The sequence below is a fragment of the Eleutherodactylus coqui genome, chromosome 10 (assembly GCF_035609145.1).
Source record: "Eleutherodactylus coqui strain aEleCoq1 chromosome 10, aEleCoq1.hap1, whole genome shotgun sequence".
Taxonomy (NCBI): domain Eukaryota; kingdom Metazoa; phylum Chordata; class Amphibia; order Anura; family Eleutherodactylidae; genus Eleutherodactylus; species Eleutherodactylus coqui.
In genome coordinates this window covers 59654968-59680275 of record NC_089846.1, presented here as the reverse complement: position 1 = coordinate 59680275, position 25308 = coordinate 59654968, and the positions used below count along the sequence as shown (strand labels likewise).

At 45.9% G+C, this 25308-nt stretch overlaps 1 protein-coding gene across 3 annotated transcripts in view; it reads right to left on the bottom strand.

Annotated features, from left to right (window-relative positions):
* Positions 1–25308, bottom strand: part of CLASRP (CLK4 associating serine/arginine rich protein) — a 45390-nt gene that overhangs the window by 19180 nt on the left and 902 nt on the right. For all 3 annotated transcript variants that reach the window (XR_010786961.1, XM_066581109.1, XM_066581110.1), the window contains 12 exons: positions 20355–20482; positions 19826–19923; positions 19640–19741; positions 18854–18933; positions 18258–18342; positions 17541–17677; positions 17107–17203; positions 16659–16737; positions 16371–16444; positions 14914–14955; positions 12820–13026; positions 9489–9749 (listed from right to left, as the gene is read on the bottom strand). Coding sequence is in view for 2 of the 3 variants with exons in the window: in XM_066581109.1 (XP_066437206.1) it covers positions 9489–9749; positions 12820–13026; positions 14914–14955; positions 16371–16444; positions 16659–16737; positions 17107–17203; positions 17541–17677; positions 18258–18342; positions 18854–18933; positions 19640–19741; positions 19826–19923; positions 20355–20471 (1379 nt within the window). In the remaining variant the exon portion in view is untranslated. Of the gene's footprint in view, positions 1–9488; positions 9750–12819; positions 13027–14913; positions 14956–16370; positions 16445–16658; positions 16738–17106; positions 17204–17540; positions 17678–18257; positions 18343–18853; positions 18934–19639; positions 19742–19825; positions 19924–20354; positions 20483–25308 lie in introns of those variants that run through there.

The following is a 25308-nucleotide window of genomic DNA, read 5'->3' as shown; positions in this document are numbered from 1 at the left end:
AGACCCCAGTAACATTTCATTGGCAACAGTAGGCACAGACCCCAGTAACATTTCAGTAATAGCAGTTTCCACTGACCCCAGTAAAATTTCAGTTCCAGCAGTGCAGACAGGCCCCAGTAACATTTCATTGGCAGCAGTAGGCACAGACCCCAGTAACATTTCAGTAGTATCAGTAGGGACAGGCCCCAGTAACATTTCAGTTCCAGCAGAGCAGACAGACCCCGGTAACATTTCATTGGCAACAGTAGGCACAGACCCCAGTAACATTTCAGTAGTAGCAGTTTCCACTGACCCCAGTAACATTTCAGTTCCAGCAGTGCAGACAGGCCCCAGTAATATTTCATTGGCAGCAGTAGGAACAGACCCCAGTAACATTTCATTGGCAGCAGTGCAGACAGACCCCAGTAACATTTCATTGGCAGCAGTGCAGACATACCCCAGTAACATTTCATTGGCAGCAGTGCAGACATACCCCAGTAACATTTCATTGGCAGCAGTGCAGACATACCCCAGTAACATTTCATTGGCAGCAGTGCAGACAGACCCCAGTAACATTTCATTGGCAGCAGTAGGAACAGACCCCAGTAACATTTCAGTGGTATCAGTAGGGACAGGCACCAGTAACATTTCAGTTCCAGCAGTGCAGACAGACCCCAGTAACATTTCATTGGCAGCAGTAGGAACAGACCCCAGTAACATTTCAGTAGGGACAGACACCAGTAACATTTCAGTTCCAGCAGTGCAGACAGACCCCAGTAACATTTCATTGGCAGCAGTAGGGACAGGCCCCAGTAACATTTCAGTAGTATCAGTAGGGACAGGCCCCAGTAACATTTCAGTTCCAGCAGTGCAGATAGACCCCAGTAACATTTCATTGGCCGCAGTAGGCACAGACCCCAGTAACATTTCATTGGCAGCAGTAGGGACAGACCCCAGTAACATTTCAGTAGTATCAGTTGCGACAGGCCCCAGTAACATTTCAGTTCCAGCAGTGCAGACAGACCCCAGTAACATTTCAGTTCCAGCAGTGCAGACAGACCCCAGTAACATTTCATTGGCAGCAGTGCAGACAGATCCCAGTAACATTTCATTGGCAGCAGTGCAGACAGATCCCAGTAACATTTCATTGGCAGCAGTGCAGACAGACCCCAGTAACATTTCATTGGCAGCAGTGCAGACAGACCCCAGTAACATTTCATTGGCAGCAGTGCAGACAGACCCCAGTAACATTTCATTGGCACCAGTGCAGACAGACCCCAGTAACATTTTATTGGCAGCAGTGCAGACATACCCCAGTAACATTTCATTGGCAGCAGTGCAGACAGACCCCAGTAACATTTTATTGGCAGCAGTGCAGACAGACCCCAGTAACATTTCATTGGCAGCAGTAGGAACAGACCCCAGTAACATTTCAGTGGTATCAGTAGGGACAGGCACCAGTAACATTTCAGTTCCAGCAGTGCAGACAGACCCCAGTAACATTTCATTCGCAGCAGTAGGGACAGACCCCAGTAACATTTCAGTAGTAGCAGTTTCCACTGACCCCAGTAAAATTTCAGTTCCAGCAGAGCAGACAGGCCCCAGTAACATTTCATTGGCAGCAGTAGGGACAGACCCCAGTAAATTTTTTTGATTCGGCATCTAAAAATCAGCGAGAACTTTGTAAATATTGGTTCTAAAGCTTCGAGCATTAAGAGTTTTCCTCAGAACTCTTGAGGTGCTACCCATAACTCTTATAAAATCGCAGGATTTCCCCAAAAATTATTTACACATAATAACTGAAATTTTTTTGATCCGGCATTTGAAAATCAGCGAGAACTTTGTAAATATTGGTTCTAGAGCTTCGAGCATTAAGAGTTTTCTTCAGAACTCGAGGTGCTACCCAGAACTCTTATAAAATCGTGGGATTTCAAAAAATTATTTACACATAACGTTGACATTTTTCGATCTGGCATTTGAATATCAGCGAGAACTTTGTAAATATTGGTTCTAAAGCTTCGAGCATTAAGAGTTTTCTTCAGAACTCTGGAGGTGCTACCCAGAACTCTTATAAAATCGTGGGATTTCAAAAAATTATTTACACATAACGTTGACATTTTTCGATCTGGCATTTGAATATCAGCGAGAACTTTGTAAATATTGGTTCTAAAGCTTCGAGCATTAAGAGTTTTCTTCAGAACTCTGGAGGTGCTACCCAGAACTCTTATAAAATCGTGGGATTTCCCAAAAAATGATTTACACATAAAACTGAAATTTTTGGATTCGGCATGTAAAAATCAGCGAGAACTTTGTAAATATTGGTTCTAGAGCTTCGAGCATTAAGAGTTTTCTTCAGAACTCTTGAGGTGCTACCGAGAACTCTTATAAATTCGCGGGATTTGAACAAATAATATCGACTTTATCAGATGTTGGTTGAGGAGGACACGCGCAATTGCGGTAAAGACATAGAAAGGAATTGGGAGCGAGAAGTAGGTGGCGCCCCCAGAAGAGTCTTGCAAAAAAAAAAAATCATACATCCTGTCACATAAAATGTCGGGTTTCCGAGGCAAATCCGCCCCGTGTGAACCCAGCCTTAGAAAACTGATTATATCAAGCAAATATGGAGTGGGAATAGAAGTGAAATAAGATGAGAGAGAAGGAGAAAAGGAAAGAAATGAAATGAAACCATGTGGTTAGGTCCAAAGAAAATCGAAACTGGTTCCAGATCATCCAGATAGAGGCACATTTCTCATGTCCTAGTTCGTCTCTGGCACGGAGTTCTTCCATAGCTGTCAGGTGATCTAAAGCTTCCAACCACATTATTCTAGAGTGAGGTGTCGTAGATTCCCATATTCTGGGGATTATCTGTCGCATGGCCAGTATAAAAAATCTGAGTAGGGAGCTTTTGAAATGTGCCACTGATCCTGGGAACATAGACAGTAACACTATTTCTGGCGTAAACTGGATCTGAGTTCTGCATACCGTGGAGTAAAGAGTGTTGATCTCCTGCCAGAGGGGGCGCATCAGAGGACATGACCACCAGAGTTGAACAAATGACCCTCTTTCCGATTGGCATCTCCAACAGGTATCCGGATACTGGGGGAATATCCTGGCTAGTTTCACTGGGGTCTGGTACCATCTTGTTAGTATTTTGTAGTTTAAAGGGGTTGTCCCGCGCCGAAACGGGTTTTTTTTTTTTTCAACCCCCCCCCCCCCCCCCCGTTCGGCGCGAGACAACCCCGATGCAGGGACGTACAGAAAGCTTACCGGAGCGCTTACCTTAATCCCCGCGCTCCGGTGACTTCTATACTTACCGGTGAAGATGGCCGCCGGAATCCTCTTCCTCCGTGGACCGCAGCTCTTCTGTGCGGTCCATTGCCGATTCCAGCCTCCTGATTGGCTGGAATCGGCACGTGACGGGGCGGAGCTACACGGAGCCTGCATTCTGCACGAGCGGCTCCATTGAAGAGAGCAGAAGACCAGGACTGCGCAAGCGCGGCTAATTTGGCCATCGGAGGGCGAAAATTAGTCGGCACCATGGAGACGAGGACGCCAGCAACGGAGCAGGTAAGTAAAAAACTTTTTATAACTTCTGTATGGCTCATAATTAATGCACAATGTATATTACAAAGTGCATTATTATGGCCATACAGAAGTGTATAGACCCACTTGCTGCCGCGGGACAACCCCTTTAACTCCTGCAACTTGCTAGAAACCGACATTTTATGTGACAGGATGTATGATTTTTTTCCCAAGACTCCTCTGGGGGCGCCACCTAGTTCTCGCTCCCAATTCCTTTCTATGTCTTTCCCACAATTGTGCGTGTCCTCCTCAACCAACATCTCATATAAAGTCGATATTGTTTGTTGTTTAAATCCCGCGATTTTATAAGAGTTCTGGGGAGCACCTCAAGAGTTCTGAAGAAAACTCTTAATGCTCGAAGCTCTAGAGCCAATATTTACAATGTTCTCGCTGATTTTTAGATGCCGGATCCAAAGATTTCAGTTATTATGTGTAAATTATTTTTGGGGAAATCCTGAGATTTTATACGAGTTCTGGGTAGCACCTCAAGAGTTCTGAAGAAAACTCTTATTGCTCAAAGCTCTAAAACCCATATTTACAAAGTTCTCGCTGATTTAGTAATATCATTTTTGGAATTTAGCACAGCAGAGATACATTTGTTGATTTTTTTGCCTAATTCACTAGAACTATTTTTAAAATTAATTGGGAACTCTAGAACTCTTTGGGGTGCATCCAGAACTTATAAAAAAATTAACTTTTTTGAAAAATGGGGTGCTGACTTCACAGAGGTGAGAATAATGCTTGCATCCGCGGTTGCAGCGCAAAAAAATATTTAGGTACCGCTGCTGTCCGCTGGTGGATAAGAGAAGTCTGGGGAAATCCAGGCTTTGTTCATCTTTATGAGTGTAAGCCAGTCGGCACTGTCAGTTGACGGGCTGGTATGCTTATCCGTGATGATTCCCCCAGCTGCACTAAACACCCTCTCTGACAAGACGCTAGCCGCACAGCAAGCCAACACCTCCAGGGCATACAGCGCAAGTTCGTGCCACGTGTCCAGCTTTGACACCCAGTAGTTGTACGGAGAACGGTGGTACGATCGGCTATGTACTCCCTCACCATCTTTTTACAGTGCTCCCTCCGACTCAGCCTTGACTGGGGAGTGGTGACACAGTCTTGCTGGGGAGCGGTGACACAGTCTTGCTGGGGAGCCATAAAGCTGGCAAAGGCGTTGGAGAGTGTTCCCCTGCCTGCGCTGAACATGCTACCTGATCTCCGCGCCTCCCCTTCTACTTGGCCCTCGGAACTGCGCCTTCTGCCACTTGCGCTGTCGGATGGGAAGTTTACCATCAGTTTGTCCACCAGGGCCCTGTGGTATTGCATCACTCTCGAACCCCTTACCTCTTCGGGAATGAGAGTGGAAAGGTTCTCCTTATACCGTGGGTCAAGCAGTGTGTACACCCAGTAATTCGTAGTAGCGAGAATGCGTCTAACGCAAGGGTCACGAGAAAGGCATCCTAACATGAAGTCAGCCATGTGTGCCACGGTACCTGTACGCAACACATCGCTGTCCTCACTAGGAAGATCACTTTCAGGATCCTCTCCTCCTCCTCCTCCACAGGCCATACACACTGAATGGATGAGAGGCAAGCAGCATGGGTACCCTTTGCAGTGGGCCCAGCTGTCTTTTCCCCCTCCTCCTCAGGCTCCTCCCCCTCCTCCTTCTCCTCCTCCTCCTCAACGCGCTGAGATATAGACATGAGGGTGCTCTGACTATCCAGCAACATACTGTCTTCCCCCGCCTCCGTTTCCGAGCGCAAAGCTACAGCCTTTATGCTTTGCAGGGAACTTCTCAACAGGCATAGCAGGGGAATTGAGATGCTAATGATTGCAGCATCGCCGCTCACCATCTGGGTAGACTCCTCAAAGTTTCCAAGGACCTGGCGGATATCTGCCATCCAGGCCCACACCTTTGTAAAGAATTGAGGCGGCTGACTCCCACTGCGCCGCCCATGTTGGAGTTGGTATTCCACTATAGCTCTACACTGCTCATACAGCCTGGCCAACATGTGGAGCGTAGAGTTCCACCGTGTGGGCACGTCGCACAATAGTCAGTGCACTGGCAGATGAAACCGATGTTGCAGGGTCCGCAGGGTGGCAGCGTCTGTGTTAGACTTGCGGAAACGTGCACTGACCCGGCGCACCTTGCCGAGGAGGTCTGACAAGTGTGGGTAGCCTTACAGAAACCGCTGAACCACCAAATTAAAGACGTGGGCCAGGCATGGCACATGCGTGAGACTGCCGAGCTGCAGAGTCGCCACTAGGTTACGGCCATTGTCGCAGCGGTTGGAGGCTCAGCGGCGAAAGCCAGCGGTCGGTCTGCTCTGTCAGACCATGCAACAGTTCGTGGGCCGTGTACCTCTTCTCTCCTAAGCTGAGTAGTTTCAACACGGCCTGCTGACGCTTGCCCACCGCTGTGCTGCCGCGCCACACCGACTGCTGGCGACGTGCTGCTGCTGACACGTCTTGATTGCGAGGTAGAGGTTGCGTTGGAGAAGGAGGAAGGTTTAGTGGAGGTGGCATACACCGCCGAAGATACCAGCACTGACCTGGGGCCCGCAATTCTGGTGGTGGGTAGGACGTGAGCGGTCCCAGGCTCTGACTCGGTCCCAGCCTCCACTAAATTCACCCAATGTGCCGTCAGGGAGATATAGTGGCCCTGCCCGCCTATGCTTGTTCACGTGTCCGTTGTTAAGTGGAGCTTGCCAGTAACCGAGTTGGTTAGGGCGCGTACAATGTTGCGGGAGACGTAGTCGTGCAGGGCTGGGACGGCACACCGGGTAAAATAGTGGCGACTAGGGACAGAGTAGCGCGGGGCCGCCGCCGCCATCATGCTTTGGAAAGCTTTACTTTCCACAAGCCTGTACGGGAGCAACTCCAGGCTGATCAATTTGGCTATATGGATATTTAAAGCTTGAGCGTGCGGGTGCGTGGCAGCTGATTTGCGCTTTCGCTCCAACAATTCTCTTAGCGACAACTGGACGCTGCGCTGAGAGACATTGCTTGATGGGGCAGAGGACAGTGGAGGTGAGGGTGTGGGTCCAGGCCGGGAGAGGCTGGTGCCTGTGTCGCGAGAGGTGGGTTGGATCTCAGTGGCAGGTTGGGGCACAGGGGGAGAGGCAGTGGCGCAACCCGGAGGCAATGAACGTCCTTCATCCCACCTAGTGGGGTGCTTGGCCATCATATGCCTGCGCATGCTGGTGGTGGTGAGGCTGGTGGTGGTGGCTCCCCGGCTGATCTTGGCGCAACCATGGTTGCACACCACTGTTCGTCGGTCGTCCGCGGTCTCAGTGAAAAACTGCCACACCTTTGAGCACCTTGGCCTCTGCACGGTGGCTTGGCGCGAGGGTGTGCTTTGGGAAACAGCTGGTGGATTATTCACTCTTGCCCTGCCTCTAACCCTGGCCACCCCACTGCCTCTTCCAACCTGTCCTGCGGCTGCAATTGCCTCCCCTTCTGAAGACCTGTCCTCAATTGGCTTATCACACCAGGTGGGGTCAGTCACCTCATCATCCAGCGGCTCTTCCTCCGAACCCTCTGTGCGCTCCTTACTCGGACTTGCTGCTCTTACTACTGCCTCAGTGATAGACAACTGTGTCTCATCGTCATCGTCCTCCTCACCCACTGAAAGCTCTTGAGACAGTTGCCGGAAGTCCCCAGCCTCTTCCCCCGGACCCCGGGAACTTTCCAAAGGTTGGGCATCGGTCACGACAAACTCCTCCGGTGGGAGAGGAACCATTGCTGCCCAATCTGGGCAGGGGCCTGAGAACAGTTCCTGGGAGTCTGCCTGCTCCTCAGAATGTGTCATTGTAATGGAGTGAGGAGGCTGGGAGGAAGGAGGAGCAGCAGCCAGAGGATTCAGAGTTGCAGCAGTGGACGGCGTAGACGACTGGGTGGTCGATAGATTGCTGGATGCACTTTCTGCCATCCACGACAGGACCTGCTCACACTGCTCGTTTTTTAATAAAGGTCTACCACGTGTACCCAAATATTGTGATATGAAGCTGGGGACCCCAGAAACATGCCTCTCTCCTAATCCCGCAGCAGCCGGCTGCGATTCTCCTGGACCAGGAACTGGGCCTATGCCCACACCCTCACGTGGAACTCCGCGTCCTTGCCCGCGACCGCGTCCACGTCCTCTGCCCCTACCCCTACCCCTCAGCATGGTGGATTAAGAATCGAGCAGAGACAGAGCGGTGTAAAAATTTTTGTGAATTATTGCCAAGCAGTTGGTGGCTGCCAGCGGTAATATAACGCAAAATGAAGCCAGAGATAAATTATAAGGAAGGATGCAAGTAGGACTAGCTGTGCAATATGCAATTGTGATGCACCTGAAGTTCCACAGGCCACGCAGTGATATGCACTGGGTTACAGGCAGCCGTAAAAAGGATTTCTTTTTTAAAACGTTTTTTTTTCAATGCAATGCTGGCTATGGAGTGTGTATTGGACTTTCCCTCTATGGGTGTCTGCCACCATACACTGTGCAGGCAGCTGACGGCTAACACAGAGCGGTGAAAAAAATTAGTGCTTTCTTGGCGTGCACTTGGAGGCAGATAGCGCTTACGTTACGCTAACTGCACCCAGCAAAACATTTTACTGAAGGCTGAACGTAGGCCTTGCTCTGCACTATGCAGTTTAGATGCACCTCAAGTCCCACAGGCCACGCAATGAAAGGCACTGGGTGACAGGCAGCCGTAAAAAGGACTTTTTTAAAAAAAAATTTCAATGCATTGCAGGCTATGGAGCGTGTATTGGACTTTCCCTCTATGGGTGTCTGCCACCATACACTGTGCAGGCAGCTGACAGCTAACACAAAGTGTTGAAAAAAAATTGTGGTTTCTTGGCGTGCACTTGGAGGCAGACAGCGCTTACATTACGCTAACTGCAACCAAAAAAATGTAACTGAAAGCTGAACGTAGGCCTTGCTGTGCAATGCTGACGTACTACAACTCCCAGCAACCATGAAGTTAAATGCACAGGTAGCCGTAAGAAGGACCGTTGGGATTGCTGTAGACAGGATTCCACACTACCACTGTCCCTGCTTCACCGATACTTCCGCTATACTACGTAGTACAGACTGCAGCCTGAGAACGCTATAGCTGTAATGGGGCTGCACGCCCGATATACAAAAAAAAAAAAAAAAAAGTGCAAAACTGCTCCAAGCAGCCACAACAGTAGCGCCCTAGGTGAGCTGTGGCCCTAAGGAGGACCATTGGGGTTCTTGCAGACGATAACACTCTCCCTATAGCAGCAGCAGCACTGTCCCTAATCTCTGCCAGCGTGTGTCTGTGGCGAGCAGCGGGTGGGGCTGCCTTATATACTTGGCAGTCACTTGATCTCACCAGCCACTCACTGCAGGGGGTTGGGATAGGGCTGGAACGTCACAGGAGGAAGTTGTAATGCCATCCCTGCATTTCTATTGGCCAGAAAATGGTGCAAATTTTTCAGGGAAGGAAATGGAATTGACTCGAACACCGTGTGGTGCTCGCCTCGGGTAACGAGCATCTCGAACACCCTAATACTCGAACGAGCATCAAGCTCGGACGAGTATGCTCGCTCATCTCTATTAGTGACCTATCCCATGGACGGTTTATCAAGAGATGATTGGTAGGTGTCCACCTCTCAGGATCCCTACTGATCAGCTGATTCCTAGTGCTGCTGTCAATGTGGTCACTGTAGGAAGACGACTTTGCTGTCCGTAGTGCAGTGGCCCGAGTTGGTATTGCATTGAACTCAATGGGATCTGTCACTGCAGTACCAAACCAGGCTCTTGCTGTGCTGACAGCGCTATCTGCTTCCAGCACTGACCACATTGACTGCAGCATGGGGAGCTGATCTACACGAATCTCATCTATTGAAAAAATATGCAAAGTCCCGTGCAACCCCTTTAAGGAGTAAATAAAACAAATCATCAAAATTTTGGAACTCACCGAGATCTTCGCCTTCCTCCATAATATCGATCGCGGTCAGGTGACCTTGACCTGGAATACTTTCTGCTGTCTCTCATCCCTCCTCCACCAGAATATCTTCTTACAGGGCTGCGAGAATATCTACGAGAGCGAGAACGGGATTCTGATCTACGCCTGCGGTTATCTCTCCTTGATCTGGAGCTAGATCTAGATCTGGAAGATGTTCTGGAGCTGGACGATGTAGAGGATGACGAAGAAGATGATGAAGAGGAAGACCTTCGCCTAAAGATAGAAGTTAGAAAAACAAGATGTCAAATTGGAAAGCAGTTATAAGACAGTCTGAGCATACTGCACTACTACTGTCAGGATACGTGTAATATTGGAAAATACTTCATTGTATAGTAATATTAAAGTAATCCTCCAGTTTTGGCACAAAATTCTATTCCAAGTCCAAAGGGGGTAATATTACCTGCACATATTCTTCTGTTGTCCCTTCGCTCCGCTGGTTTCAGGCTCCATTTTTGGCCACCCAAGAACTATCTAATGCACTGCTCTGATTGGCCAGTACTGATCACATGAGCAGTTCTAGCCAATCAAATCAAAGCAGGTATAGTGCATTGGTAATCTGAAAATTAAGTCGGCATGTTGGATGGCCAAATTACAGGACTCAGAATTGGCATTTCGGAGGGATAGCAGAGATGAACTGCAGGCAATATAACTCCCTCCGGTCCAAGGACAGAATTTTGTACGGAAATCACAAGGTCGCTTTGATATATTTTGGCTACTCTTTTCTTGCAAGCAGAAAACACAGTACTTATACACTCGTTGGCAAATTAGCAAATTAGTAACAATCCCACTTACCATATCACAGCAAACACAAGGAATGCGCTGTTGAAGTAAAATGCCAAAAATAAAAAGTACTGCTTTTCCTAAGATTCTCCTTTTTTTATTACTTGCCAGTGAACTTAAAAGCTGATGCAAACTCCTCTTAACACAAAGCACTGCAGAAATAAATTCCCTGGCGGCAACCAGTGTCAGACAGCAGGGGACTTCTATAACTAAGGAATTAAAAGGGGTTGTCTGGTTGCCAGACGCTTTTGTAACTATAGGTGCAAATGTGTTAAAACAACAAAAGCAGGGGTACTTACCCATCCTCTGCACCGGTGATCCAGTGCTGCAGTTCAGTGGTCTTTGTTGTGGAACGGATACCACCTGACTGTTGCAGCGGTTTGGTGCCATTTTCCTCAGATACTGGGAGCCATGATGCCAGAAGAACGGCACCTGAGCACTGTGGCCTCCGATTGGCTGCAGTAGTCAGGAGGTATTCCACAAAGACTGGGAGGACTGCGGTGCTGGAGCAGAGGACAGACAAGTACCCCTGCCTTTGTTATTTCAACACATTTAAACCTACAGCTAAATTAAATGAGCACTTTAGGCAAAACCAACACTGCTATACCTAGCGCAACCAGTCTCATGCACAGTGTGCTCTCCTTAGGCTCTAAGCAGGAGAGGACACGGTGCATGTAGTGTCACACATCACTTTTGCCTGTAGTGTTTAAAGGGTTTTCTGAGACAGGAAAAAAAAAAAAAAAAAAAAAACTGTTGATCTGTTAAACGGCCCCATGGTCCAGTGCAGCCCTCATGGCAGCTCCCGAGTTGGCATGTGACGTACATTGGGCCACATTACCACTGCAACCAATCATTGGCTTCATTGTCAAAACTACCACCAAAAGCACATGACCCTGAAGTGGTTATGGACCAATCAACAGCACATGCAGAAGCTTCCAGGACCAGAATGGCAGCTGTTGGGGTTTCTTCACCCAATCAAGGGGTTTGAAGTGTAATTTACCAAGTGATTACTGTTTCTTTGAGCTACTTCCTATTCGTACATTTTTTGGGACTTTGTCTCTTTTTTGTCTCAAATTCCCTTTTATGGAAAAATGTTTGCTTTACACTTAGAGACAGTTGGGCTCAGAAGTATTTAGACAGTGACAACATTTTCATCATTAGCCTCTACACCTCAACATGGATTGAAAACAAAACCATCAATATGTGATTGACATAAACTTTCAGCTTTAATTCAAGGGACAAAACTATTTGTTGAAGCTGCACAGTAGATGAAGCCGCAGTGAATTTACATGGAGGGGACTTATGGAGAGAACAGAATGGGATTTTGGAGAACATAGCGTTGATGTCAAACAGCAAGGGGGAGATCAATCATAGAAGATTCTGCAACACTTCGTTACCTTGATATAAAAGTTCTCCCACTACAACAACGCCAACCTGATGGTTTTAACAAGCGCATGTAAAAAATATCTGCAGTTCCTAAATGGTTAAAAGGTTTGTCCCAGGAAAACAAGTTATCCTCTATTCACAGGATAGGAGATAACTTGCTGATCGGCGGATTTCCATCTGCTGGGACCCCACCGATACAGAGAACGGGGGGGGGGGGGGGGGGTGACGCAGTGTTCCACAATGAACGCAGTGTTTGAACTCTGCTATTTCATTGAAATGAAGAGCGGCAGCGTGCATGTACAAGCAGCACCATTCTAAGTTGAACCCCAAATGATCAGTAAGTAATTCCCTAGCCATAAAACTGGTTTTCGTAAAACAACCTCATTAATGCAATATTTTAGTTAACCCTTTCCAATCCACTGTCGGACGTCTTCCACTGAAGCCCGTACAGCTCAGATCTTGGAAGAAGTCAGACTGTGTATATTTACACTATTCTGTCGGCTGTTTCATTGCTTCGACAAATCCCATGATGTATTTACTGACTTTAGCCAGCAGATGGCGCCGTTGTATAATGTCAGTAACAGCAAGCCCCCAAGGAAACCCTCAATCCAAAAATGGATTGAAAAGGTAAAACTCCTTGAATTAAAGTTGAAACGCTACACGTCAATCATTGACGACTTTGTTTCACGTCCTTTGTGGAGATGTATAGAGGCAAAATTTTGAAAAAATTGTGTTACTGTCTAAATGCATCTTAACCCAACCGCACATGATGATGTATATGCTCTAAATTAAAGACAAATACTCTGCTTGAATAGTAAAATGAATAATGAGACTTAATACAGTTTCTGCCGTCTACAGTTCTTGCATCTGTTTAGTACCGTTTATAACCATTGTGCCGGTCTAGTTACGGCTCTTTCATAACAAGTTACGTTAGAGCATTTAAATCCAAATGATGATTGAAATAACAGGGCCATGTAGAAAAAGCATTACTGCCCCATTCCAATTACCGGTTGGGGAGTTCCGGCCCTTCTAATGCAGAAGACTCTGGGCCTCCCGCCCTCCCCCGTAAAGTCCGACCCATACGACATACGGCTGGGGAGAATCGAAAGTTACCGACCGGGAGGCCTCTTTACGACCTGATGAAGTCCCAGAGGCCTGTGAATGTGGGGCCCTTTTGTTGCCACTGCTTGCAGGAATTTGAGCTGCAGGGCCAGAAGCTGATTCATCATCACTGCCCCCAAAGCTGGTTATAAAAGTAATAGCTTCCTCACGCCCTGGGCTTGGAGAGCGGGAACGTGAAGCAGATGAAGTCTCCGATTGCGATCTGCGGAAAAAACAGAAGACAGATTTTAGAGTTGACCAATATGATCTCTCGAATGGACACAAATAAAAAAGACAAGGTATCAGCAGAAAAGGACATTTAATTGGGAAGTTTAATAAACACTTTTTATATGCATTATTTTAAAGAAAGAAGAAAAAAAAACCTCAGACTTTTCTGCAGCCCACATTACAGCGGTGCACAATGGGACAAGGTTAACAGAATCATCTCATCCATAGAAGGCGGGGAATTTAATAACCGATTCAGGATGCACTCACACGTATAGGGGCTGCATATTCTTCACATGCGTAGTATGCGCTCCTAAAAGCTCATTGATTTACACTGGGCCATTCAGACATACATTTTTTTTCAACCTTGACAGGTCCTATTTGGGTCCATAATACGCCCATTATAGGGGGTTTAAAATACATCATGAATACAGGTAGTGTGTGTATAACTATGTACTGCATATATACAGCCCCATATGCCCATGTGACTGGGCCCTGAGGGTACATTCACACGCCAATGGTGCAGATTTTGACGCAGTATTTGCTGTGGATTTTGGTGCTGATATTCTGCACCATTGATGTGGACTTTGCCACCGATCTACAGCAGACTTCACCCCTCTAATTTGATGCAGATTTTAACACTGTTTTTGACGTAGATCACTACATGTGAACGTACCCTAAACCTCTATTACACTACTTGAAGGCTAGACAATAGGGGACATACTAGACATAAGGCTCTGCATGTAAGTCTCTATTCCCCCCTGGTCTCTGGAGAAAGGGACTGTGCTTCATTTCTTCCTAGTGACTATTTGTCTATTGACACTATTCTGACCATTAAATGGGTATTCCAAAAATGTACTGTCCGTAGGGTAGGTGATAAAAGTCTGATCAATAGGGCTCTCGGCACTGAGAGCCCAACTGATTCAGATAACGGAGGTCCCATGTTTCCCTCTCAGTGAGGAGATTAAATGGGGTGACGGTTGCTCATGCATGGTGGGAATGATGGAGATAGCTGATCACTTCTATTCCACCATTTCCATCAGTCCCATTGAAGATGAAAGGAGTGGCACCACTCATGCATGCCAGTCAATTCCATCTTCATATCACTGTGGGGGGTTGTAATGTGCCTAAAGTGAGGAGGAGAGGGGAACAAGAAATGCCATTTCTCAGGATCAGTGGGAGTCTCAATCATTATACTTTTCTATCCTATGGATAAATGATAAAAGAACACCCCTTTAACTCCTGTTTATTGCTGGTGCCATTAAAAGGCATAATCCAGGGTGGGGAAATGCTTATCTGATCCAGTCGAGATCCAGCTATGCCGACACCTCCCTTTCTAGCCCAGTTCTGACACTGGGTCCTGTGACGTAGAGTCTCTGTCCCTTTTCCGGTTGCCAATGACATTATCACTAGGTGCTGGCTGTAAGTCTCATTTTAAAAGCTAAGCCAGACCCCTTCTCTGTAATTGCAGAGGAGGCGGCTGGTTTAGCTATTGAAGTGATCCAAACAGCCAGCCCCCTGCGACGATGTTAATGACTACGAAAAGGGGGAAAGGACTAAGCTGGGAAGTAAGGTGCCAGCACAGCTGAACGGTGTATACAGACAACACAGGAAGAAAGCGAGTCTCCAATATGGCCGCCTCCCGGAATCTTTTTTTTTCATTAAATAGCTGAATTTAGTAGCTCAGTGCAGGTGAGTACTGCATGCATAGGAGGAGCTTTTCTTTGTTTCTCAGTGTCACGCCCCCTAGTGGCATCAACCTATACCCATGGTTCCCGTGTTCCCCCCCAAAAAAATGACAAGAAATATTACATTCTCTTCCACAGGGATATCTAATTAGGGAGGCTACAAGTATAGGGTTCATTCTGTAACTAATTCTTCTTACCTTCTGTAAGGATCATATGTTGGACTGTCTCGCCGGGCATAGCTGTGCAAAGAAAATAAATGGCAATAATTTACTTTGTTTTGCAAGTTTGCAGGAGTGATAATTAGTCCTCATTTAAATCAGCTGATTTACTGCCCACCAATAAATGCTCTTTAAGGGAGCCTAATAGACCTGTGCTGCCCTAACTATAGACAGCATGAAATATACTGACCATCTCCCACATTACAAAGATCTAGGTTTTACTATGAAACACTATGACATGACAGGGAAAGCAGCTTTAGAAAGAGCTAGGCAAGGGAAGAAGTGTCAACTGGGCAGCTCCTATTAAACCTTCTCCCTGCCCAGTCTGGTTTGACTTCCCATTTAACAAGCATGCAAGAAACTGCCCGGGAGACACTAAATCTAACAGGTTCCCTTTAAAGGGCTTTTCCCACTACCTAAAATTGCCTCACAATCACTCTGTCCTTCCTGGTTGCTGCTGGCCAGGACATGTGACTGCTGCAGCCAATCACTGGCTATAGAAGGTCACGGCTGTGGACAGTGATTGGCTGCAGCAGTCACATGTCCTGGTCTGCAGCAACCAGGAAGAACAAAGTGCTTGTGAAGCAATTTTAGGTAGTGGGAAACCTCTTTAAAGTGTAACTGCACTTTCTAAAAATATTTGACACGTCAGAGGGACATGTCAAAAGTTTTGATCCCTGGGGGTCGTTACTGAAACCCCCAACGATTGCCAGAATGAGCCAGCAAAGAACTCGTCTGAGGGCTGTCACTTCTCCGGAGCTGAAGATGAACCCATAGACTTATGGAGCCGATCTTCACAGCTAGCAAGCAGTGCCAACTCTTTGACGTGCGCTGCAGCTGGCTTTCTCTATTGATCAGTGGTGGTCTCGGCACCCGGACCTCAAGCGATCAAAACTTTTGACATCCACTTGTGACATGTCAAAAGTTTTTAGAAGGCGCAGTTAGACTTTAAGGCTGGGCTCACATGATCGTATGCGTAAATCCCTGCGTGAGTCATTAAGGGTTTTACCGCTTTGGAGTCAGCCTATTGCTAAATATGCAGGGATACTGTACTGAGCATGATAGCGTATCTCACGCACGATGTCATGCACAGTCTTCCTGTTTTGCTTTTTTTATTAAAATTTCCCATGCTGTCGTTTCGCAACTGTGCGTATATATATCGCCCATACGCAATTACTGTACATTGTGTATGGGCGGTGTTGATTATGCGCCTATAGAGAACAATGGGCTCTCTTAAGAGTAATACTCCACAAAACAGAACATGCTGCGTTCTTCTTTGCACTTGCGTATTACATAATGCATACGCACAAAATGTGAGCGAAACAGCGTAAGGCAATGTATTTGATTGCCCAATTACCGCGTAATACGCGGTAAACTTACGCTCGTGTGAGCTCGGCCTGATGCTCCTTTTTCTCACTTGAAGCAGTTTCTTTTACCTTGGTGGACTGATCTTTCTTCCTTTAAGTCTCTTTTCTCTAAACTCTCTTCTCTGCCGTCGGGAACGTCGTCCCTGGAATTACATGGAGACAAGTTGACCATATACTGATTTTATAGGGACCAAGTCTTTGAATAGAGTAATAGGATTTGAGGGCATAAACTGGCAAATGTACTAAAGGATAACGCCAATTTATAGAGGGTGTTGTGGGCAAGTTACTGTCTGAAGAGGTCAGGCCTGTTGCAATGAACCATGTCACGTCCAGCTGTCTTTTGGTACAGAGCCTTACAGAATACATGGCCTTCTCCTCTTCTAAAGCTTTAGCGTGTTTTATTGCTTCAGACTCTTCTTTATCTTTGCGTAGCATCCTACAAAGACACAAGGACACCCCCAGCGTCAATTATTTGGACCATTAAATTGTACATCCATTTAAAAGAAAGTTACGTAACAAACTTTGTGCTTCCTATTGCACTAACTATCGCTGCTCCGCTGTGGACACCTGAGCATGGTGGTCATCATAAGTTCATCCACTATGTCCCCAAGGTTGTAAAGAATACATTGTACTACAATCATGTCCACTGTCACAAATTAGACTAAGTGCTTAGGGTAATTACCAGTGTCCAGAGTTTATGGCATCAAGTAGAGCAGGAATAGTAAGGCAGGAAGCCACAGAAAGTTGCTAGGCCTACAAGTAGTAACCCCTTGATTTGTACCCCGAGACATCCTTGTTCACGTACCTGACAAAGTCTCCCTCAGCCATCCCATAACTGGTTGCCTGCTTGTTCAGATCTGCAACTTGTTCTTCTGTTATCTCGTCAACATCCACTTCCACATCTGCAACGAACAAGTTAAAAGGTTCTAAGATTAGTTCAAGTAAAATCCAGGCTCATCACAAAGCCAAATGGAAATCGTTCTCTCTCATGGCATACATAGTACCAATCTACCCTGTAGGCCATTGAGGGCACTGCAAACATTCGCCCTGCCTACAAATGGACAGGCTAAATTTAACACTGGTCTATCTTTGCAGGAAACTTGCTATCCTGGGCACATAGTGAGCATATAGGCTGCATTCAGATTTTGCACAGCTAGTCAGACCCCAGTGCTTCAAGGCTCTTAAACAAGTACAGAAGTCATAGGCGAATAATTATTGCAGAAATAAATAAAAAAATACCTATATCTGGGATGACCTCATCTTCATCAGATTTGCTCTCATCATCAGAATCTTCATCCTCTTTGTCAGAGCTTCCTAAATCAGCCACTGTGCTGTCCTCATAGGTGTACCCAATCGAGGCCTTCTTTTCTGCCAACCTGTGTTAAAAGGAGGAATAGACACATCTAGATTACAAGATAAATAAAGACTATAATCAATGGTGTTAAAAGAGCTCTTGAACATTTTAAAGACTTAGATGCCAGAGCAGCATGTCAAAGGTTTTGACCAGTGGGGGTCCAGGTGCTGAGACCCCAACGGATCACTGAAAGAAGGTGCAGTGCTCACCCAAGAGCTCTACACTTTCAGCGGTCATTGCTACTTGTCAACTCATGACGTTGGGTGCATAGATGTCTATAGGAATTCATGCGTGCATCTTCAGCTGCCGAAAGGAAGTGACAGGCAATGACAACAGCCAAAGAGTAACAGCACTCACGTGTGCACTGCAGCCCCTTCATTTCAGGAATCAGATCTCAACATCTGGAGCCTTAATTTTCTTCTTTAGTACAGTTACTCCAACTTTTTTTTTTCCACACAAATAGCCAGCATTTTAAGATTTGCAGATATGCATTACGCAGCCCACCCCAAAAAAAAAAAAAAGTTAACACATTTTTGGATACTAAAATGCAAGTGTTAACATAGGATCAATCATGAAGCTTCCGGCACCACAATAAAATTTACCTCTTCTTTTCATCATCCCCTGGCCTTTGTAGGCCACCATAGAGTTCATCTATGTAAATCTGGTACAGACACTGCTCTTCAGAAACTATGTAACAGAAGTAAACGCAGTAATATAAAAACACACAATATTTATTCATGAACAAGCACATACTACAAATAAAACAAAATCTCAAGCCTTGGTATCATTTCTCTTAAGGCTGGGTACACAGGAATTGCTGCGGAATTTCCATGCGGAATGTGTGACCAAAGCCTAAAAGGTTTCATTTTAGGGAGTCATTTCTTTACGTTTCTGCCCAGAAATAACTATCTACAGAACCATCTGAATGATTAACTTCAGAGGTTCCTGTAAGAGCTACCAAGTGATATGAGGACTCAAAGAAGAAGAATCTGGTTGCAATCAAGAACGGTCAGAGATAGGATACAGACCACATCAAGGTCTCATACTGAAGAAAGGTTACCTGTCTGCAATCTCAGTGCTCTATTCACATATAGGGACACTGGGGATTTGTTTCTACGATGTTTCAATATCACAGAATCACATTCACTTGCATAAAAATCTAAACTTACAAAACGTAAGAAAAAAACATATTACATACTTCCAGCAAAGTCATTCTGAACCAACCCGCGGTAGCGTTCATAATTACACTTTCGGTCATCTGCTTCCTGTTCTGGTGATCTGGGGAAAAAAAAGAAAAGAACTTTCAAAGTGATATTTCATGTGAGAATTAAAGTTTATGAAGACAATGAATCCCCAAGCTATTTCCAGAGACATCTGGACAAAGAGATCGATATCCATTAAAAGGATATTCCTATTGCAGGCGCTCACACCGTCCCACCACTTTCTTTTTAGTTTCTGCTGCATCCATACAGCCTTAAATGGCTGGGTTTATCAGAAACAGTTGAGCTAGCTGCTCCAAGCCATTAGCTCCTTAACCCCTGTAGAAATTAACGGGGGTTATGTAAATAGCATAACACAGCGAGTTACGCCATTTCCATAACTTCTGATATGCAGAAACCGCGAAGTTCACTGTGGGATGTCACTTCCATCATGCCTATTCACTTCTATAGAACTAAAGCAATTAGCATAGAATGGTTAGCTTTAGCAACATCAGGCCGGGACATACAGACAGATATTCCCATCACAGCCCTGATTCTCTGACAAGGGAATACACCTTTGATGAATATGGGTGGATCCCACCACTGCGAACCTTGTCGAGTGGGAAAACATGTATCCGACTTGTAGCAGCCACTTAGATGTATAAAGATTAGGTACACAGTTTAGCAAGAAAACCACTAGTCAAATCCTGTGGATATACTATAAACGTCATTGGTCAGAAAAAACATTTTTTTAAAATGGAGAAGTAGAAGTGAGGATTGCTCACATCGTAGTAAGGAGAGGAGGTTTATATTCTGGAATATAGTCAAGATGAGCTCGGACATCGAAGCGATCAATCATGTTGTTGGGGTCTCCCTGCCATGGCATCCTACACACAACATATAAAAAAAAAAGTTCAGAAAACATTTTAGTGGCATCCTGAAAACATGTCTGTCCATGCCAGGATACTCACATGTTAACAGGACTCTCAGCAGCAAGCGCCACAGCCGAATCCAAGTGAATCTTACAGGACCGTCCATGTACCTGAAGGAACTGAGCCGGGTCTTTTTTCTATAGGGACAAAAATATTTCATCGGCAACAAATTTTTGAAAAGAAAAAAAAAAAATCACCGAGACCACGTATAAATGCCAATCAATTTATTCAACACAAAGTACAAAACTAATTAAAAAATGCTCAAAAAGTCAGTCAAAGCCCATTTCAGAACAAATCTGTTTCTGGGAAATCTGGATCACGACCAACATGGCGGCCATTAGCCCAGGGTAGAATTTCTTCTCAAGTTATCCGGACTCAAAATAGTTTATCAGCATATTAAAGATGGCCTGCTGATCACTGCGGTCTGGCATCATAGACCTCTGGACATCAACTCCCCACATTCTCCCATGGTTTGCAGCCGTTCCTGCTCTAATATGCCATATCAGGTCACACGGACCGCAATTCTGGACTAGAACAACAAAAGTAAAAAAAATTCGACATCACTTACAATCTTCTCATAGTATTCTCGCCGGCGCTCAGCCCGCTTTTTATAATCCACCATCATCCCCCGAAGCTTCCGCTCGTGCTTACGAGCTTCATGCCACATCCTAGAACCAGTCTTCATCCGACAACTTACTGAGGAGAGAGAATAGACTCCATATATTTTGTGCACAATTCTATACGCTGCTTATATAAGGTGAACCCAAACTTCACTAAATAGACGGATACAAGCCAACTTATATACAGAAAGGCAGTAAATCTGTTGTGGATTTCTGCGGCTCTGAAACTAAATCCACAATAAGATCCGGGTGTAACGTGTGGCTTTTGATGCGGTTTTCAATGAAGTGATGAAACCCCCCACTGTACAAGACCAAAAACTATCCTTATATATAAGATGCAAGGCAAATCGGCGACAACTCACTTCTTAACATTGTTTGCAGTGGATTCTGCAAGAAGTGCAGCATTCACTTATAATGAAATCTGCGCTGTCGTCTATACATTTTTCTAAGCTCGTATTTTTCCCACAATCGGCTTTGTTGCTGGTAGTAGGAATATAAAAAATAAACCCTTTCAACTGAAACTTTTGCTGCAGAACCCACCAGGAAAGTCTATACCAACTGCACCATATGTGAAAGCAGCGCCTGCACGGCTGGCAGTGATGCGAAGACGCCTGGGATGAAACCCAACAAGTCTTGCACACCACAGACCAGACCTGATAAACAGCAACTTCATGGCAACTTTCCATCTGAAGTCTGTGAAGGTTCTTGTTGAGAACATTAACCCCTTAACGACCAACCATACGTCTTCACAGCGGTCGTTAAGGGGCTTTACTCTGCAGCACCGCCAAAAGACGGCGCTGCATTGGAAGCCCAGTGTTGGTCCCCTTCGCCAGAGGGAGTGGGTACTCGGCTACCAGAGGACAGCTGGGCACTTGCTCTTATAGTGGGGGCCAAAAAGACCTTCGATTCACGCTATTTAACCCATTATACGCTGCAGTCAGTGCAACTGTGGCATGTAAATGGCAGACAGGGAGTAGAAAAATCTCTAGAGCAGAGGAGGTCCCAAAGAATATTAACGTAGTAGCTTGGTAGGATACCTTAAAACGTAACCTTTATTGTTAAAAATTATTAAAATATGCTTTTGTATAAACAAAAGACAAAAAAATTATATTGAGATGATGGAACGGTCAAAGGAAAGGGGAGATCGGCAGAGGTCTAAGAGATGGCATAGGACTTTACCCGTCTCGAGTGGTCACTCCAGACGGATAAAGTTCTATACCATCCCTTAAGCCTCTGCGCCGAGCTCCCGTGTAGTGGGCGGCGCTTGTCACTGCAGGCACGGCACTCATTGATTTCAATGATAGTCACGCCTGCAGTTACCAGCGCCAGCCAATATATGGATGTCGGCGCAGAGGCTTCTACTCCGACCTCTGTTATTGCGGCACTGACAGCATGTGCACAGCTGATCGGTCAGAGTCCTGAGGATAGGTCATCAATAGTATTTATGCCTGGAACGCCCCCTTAAATTAAATGCCTGTATTTTGTGCCAACAATCACTTTTGCAACAGGATTTAATTAAAAATGTTGCACCGTTTGTCTTCTGCAGCTTCTACATACCGCTGCATGTGAATACTGCAGGTTATGTGCCCTTGAGTGAATCCCCAAATGTTTACTTGAACCACGTTGCAAAAATGATTTGTCAAACCAAAATGCAGGCATCTGAGAATAAAAAAATAAAAATAAAAAAACTTTCCCCAAAAGGTGTTTATAGCCTATAAAGGGGTCGCCTAGGGTTTTACTATTGATGACCCCTCATGAATTGTTGATTGGCAGGTATCGCTGCACCCCCATATGTGACAGTTAAGATGAGGTGCAACCTTATAATATGCCACCCCCTGCATCCTGATTAAGGGGTGCACACCCGTGATGAGATATACTACACCTCCTGTACATAAAACATGTTATGGATGAGCCATTCTGTTTCTACATCCCAGATGTTTTGAACATGGCACAAGGAAGCAGAATTGGAGCCGAGGGCAAAGTTGACACTTGCTGCCTGTGGATGGTATTAGAGGGGTGTTGCTAGCATATAACATAATATGAAGGGTTCAACCACCGGGGTCTTAAAGCAAAGAGCCTCATTCACGTAAATGGAACTGTGAATGATCTGCCATCACCTTCCATGGTACTATGTGCCAATACGCATGCAGATCTACCTCCTTCACTGCACAAGTGCGTTGCACTGAAGCGTGCAAAATTGCGCATATGGTCGTCTGAATAAGTGTAAGGTTGGGGATCCAGGGTGAACTTTGGTAACCTGCCACAGTCCCCGCTGCAGTCCAGAGGAGTAGTTCTTGCATGTAACTTGGTGGCCTCTTGTAGACCGCAGTGGTCACTGGCACTCAAGTCTAAAAATGGCATATAGCTTCAGCTTTTGGGAAGGAGGTGGGGGGCAATTTTTTTTCCACTGAAATGCATGTATTTGGGGTTCACATTGCTTTTTGCAATAGAGTTTAATTACAAGTTTTGCACCGTTTGTCTTCTGCACATCACTGTATATAGACACTGCAGTCTAAGGGCGTTTTAACACGGGTGATCAAATCACGCGATGCGAGAGGGAGTGAAAACGTAGAGTTATGAAACCAATGTTTTCAATGGTTTCATTCCCATTTGCGATGTTTTTCACTCATGCGAGGCGGCGTAAAAAAAAAATCGTGGCATGCCCCATTTTTCATCATTTTGCGATTTTTTTTTTGCCTAGCCCATGTTTTCCTATGGAGCCCTCTTTTTATTGCATTGCACGAACTTGCGATTTTCATGCGATGTGATATTTTTAAAATTAGAAACTACAATTGACTTTTGTGCAAGAAAATTGTGGCGGCAGCAATGCGCACTTTTTCACAAGAAAAGGCATTGCTGGCGTTCAAAAAAAAAATCACCTGAACAAAGCTACGATTCTGCCACGGCGATATCGCGATAGGCCATGTGAAACTGGCCCAAGTCTCAGTACGAGATCGGCCAGTGTCGTGGATTGACTGCTTAGGGTCCTTTTACTGGGGATGACTGTCCAGCGCCCGATCGTCGCCCCAAAGATCATTGTTCCTGCGCCTTCACACAAGAGTGTAAACAGACTTAGTTTGAAAGTAAATGACTTGCTCGCTTGTTCCAATGACCAACGGTTCCGTGTAAAAGGACCTCGTCCATTGGCTGATCGCTCACTTTCTGCAAACATAAAAACGCTGGCGGATGAGTTCTACGTGTCCCCATATGAACGGGGAAATGGACAGCCTATGGGATGGAAATGTTAGAATTGTTCCTCCCGTGTGAAAGAAAATAAGAGGAGTCCCGACCGGCGCTTGTTAAATACCTAGAGAAGTCATCCCACGTAACAAAACCCTAAAGGCTCATTTACACAAATCGATTGTCACTCAAAATTTGTTCAAACAATGGTATATAAGCGACAATCGTTGCGTGTAAACGCGGCCATCGTTAACTCTTGTCTGAACAATGAATTTAAGGTGAGCTTAAAGTCCATCGCTCACCTGGAGAGAGATAACAGGGATCACACGCTGTGTTCTGCACGGGAGTCTGGAGATTGCATTGTATTCTGTTGACAGCCCATGCAAGAACAATGGAGCTGTGTGCAGAGCTCAGACCACATGCTGGGCTCTGCAAACACCTTCCAAAGGCCCTTTTACACATAAATGAAGATTATAAAGTGTTAACGGACATTAGTGTCCATTAACACTTTATGCAAGACAATCGCTAAAACTGTCAAGCTTTCAATCGTTTCAAAGATTGTCTTTGCATATAAATGGGCCTTAAGACTGCAGTTGTATTAGTGTATCTTGACGCCACCAGGACAAAACAGACTGCCTAGTAACGCCCCCAGAAGCTAATTGGCTGAAGAGAAGGTTCGGCATCAGGTCCTGGCAGCTAAGTTACATTATCCTGTCCCCTGTGAATACTGCTGTATGCTCCTACTTTGCTATCGGCGGCCCTCAAATCGCCACTGCAAGTGTCCCCTCCCAGATCCACGGGTGTTAATTGTGCTCCTATCCCATCCCAACGCTGCTGTTCTCCCCTGCTGCCTCCCCAGGTGTTAATACTGGTCTCTGCACCCGACTCCCCTGCTGTGAATAGTGGTCCCCACGGCCGGTTCCCTGCCTGTTAATATAGCTCCACCACGAGGCATCTGGTGTCCCGGCTCCTAAAACAGCTCCCCGCACCTGGACTTTGGTGGCCGCCCCTGTAATCCCCGATCCTGCAGTTTGCTGTCCGCCGCCAACCTCCCACATGCTGCTCTTTACTCCCTGAGCCTGCGCTCCCCGCTGCTGCAGCTACAGTCACCGGCTGGTCCAGGCTGCGGTTCCATCTCACAGCCAACTTGACAGCTCCCGTGCCGCCTCCTCTCCGCGGATCCCTAGACCTCCATTATGTCCTGCACGCCGCTGGCTGGATATCCACGGCAGTGCTAGATGTATTGCAGATCTGTGTGTATTGATTGCTGCCTGCCGTGGCCGGTTAGGGCTGATGTTCTTTTTAGACTTACATTATTAGTTGTTAATATTTCCATCTTTTAACATGCAATTATTTACAATAAATAACGTAAGGCTAAAAGGAACATCATCCCTAACCCTAACCGCCGACGGCAGGCGACAAGCAATACACACTGTGCTGCTAGGACCTTTCTGATGTCACCCAATCGGGAGCTAGGGGTGTGAGAGGGGCGTTCCTCCTGTCAAACCCCTAGCTGCCTGGTGGTGTCAAGATACACTAATACCGACTGCAGTGTCTACATACAGTGATAAGCAGAAGCTGCAGAAGACATACAGTGCAACAGTTTTTATTAAACCCTATTGTAAAAATAAAAGAAAAAAAAAATCATTAAAAATACATGCATTTAGGTTAAAAAAAAATGCCCTACAAAAAGGTGTCCACGGCATTTAAAGGGGTTTTCCA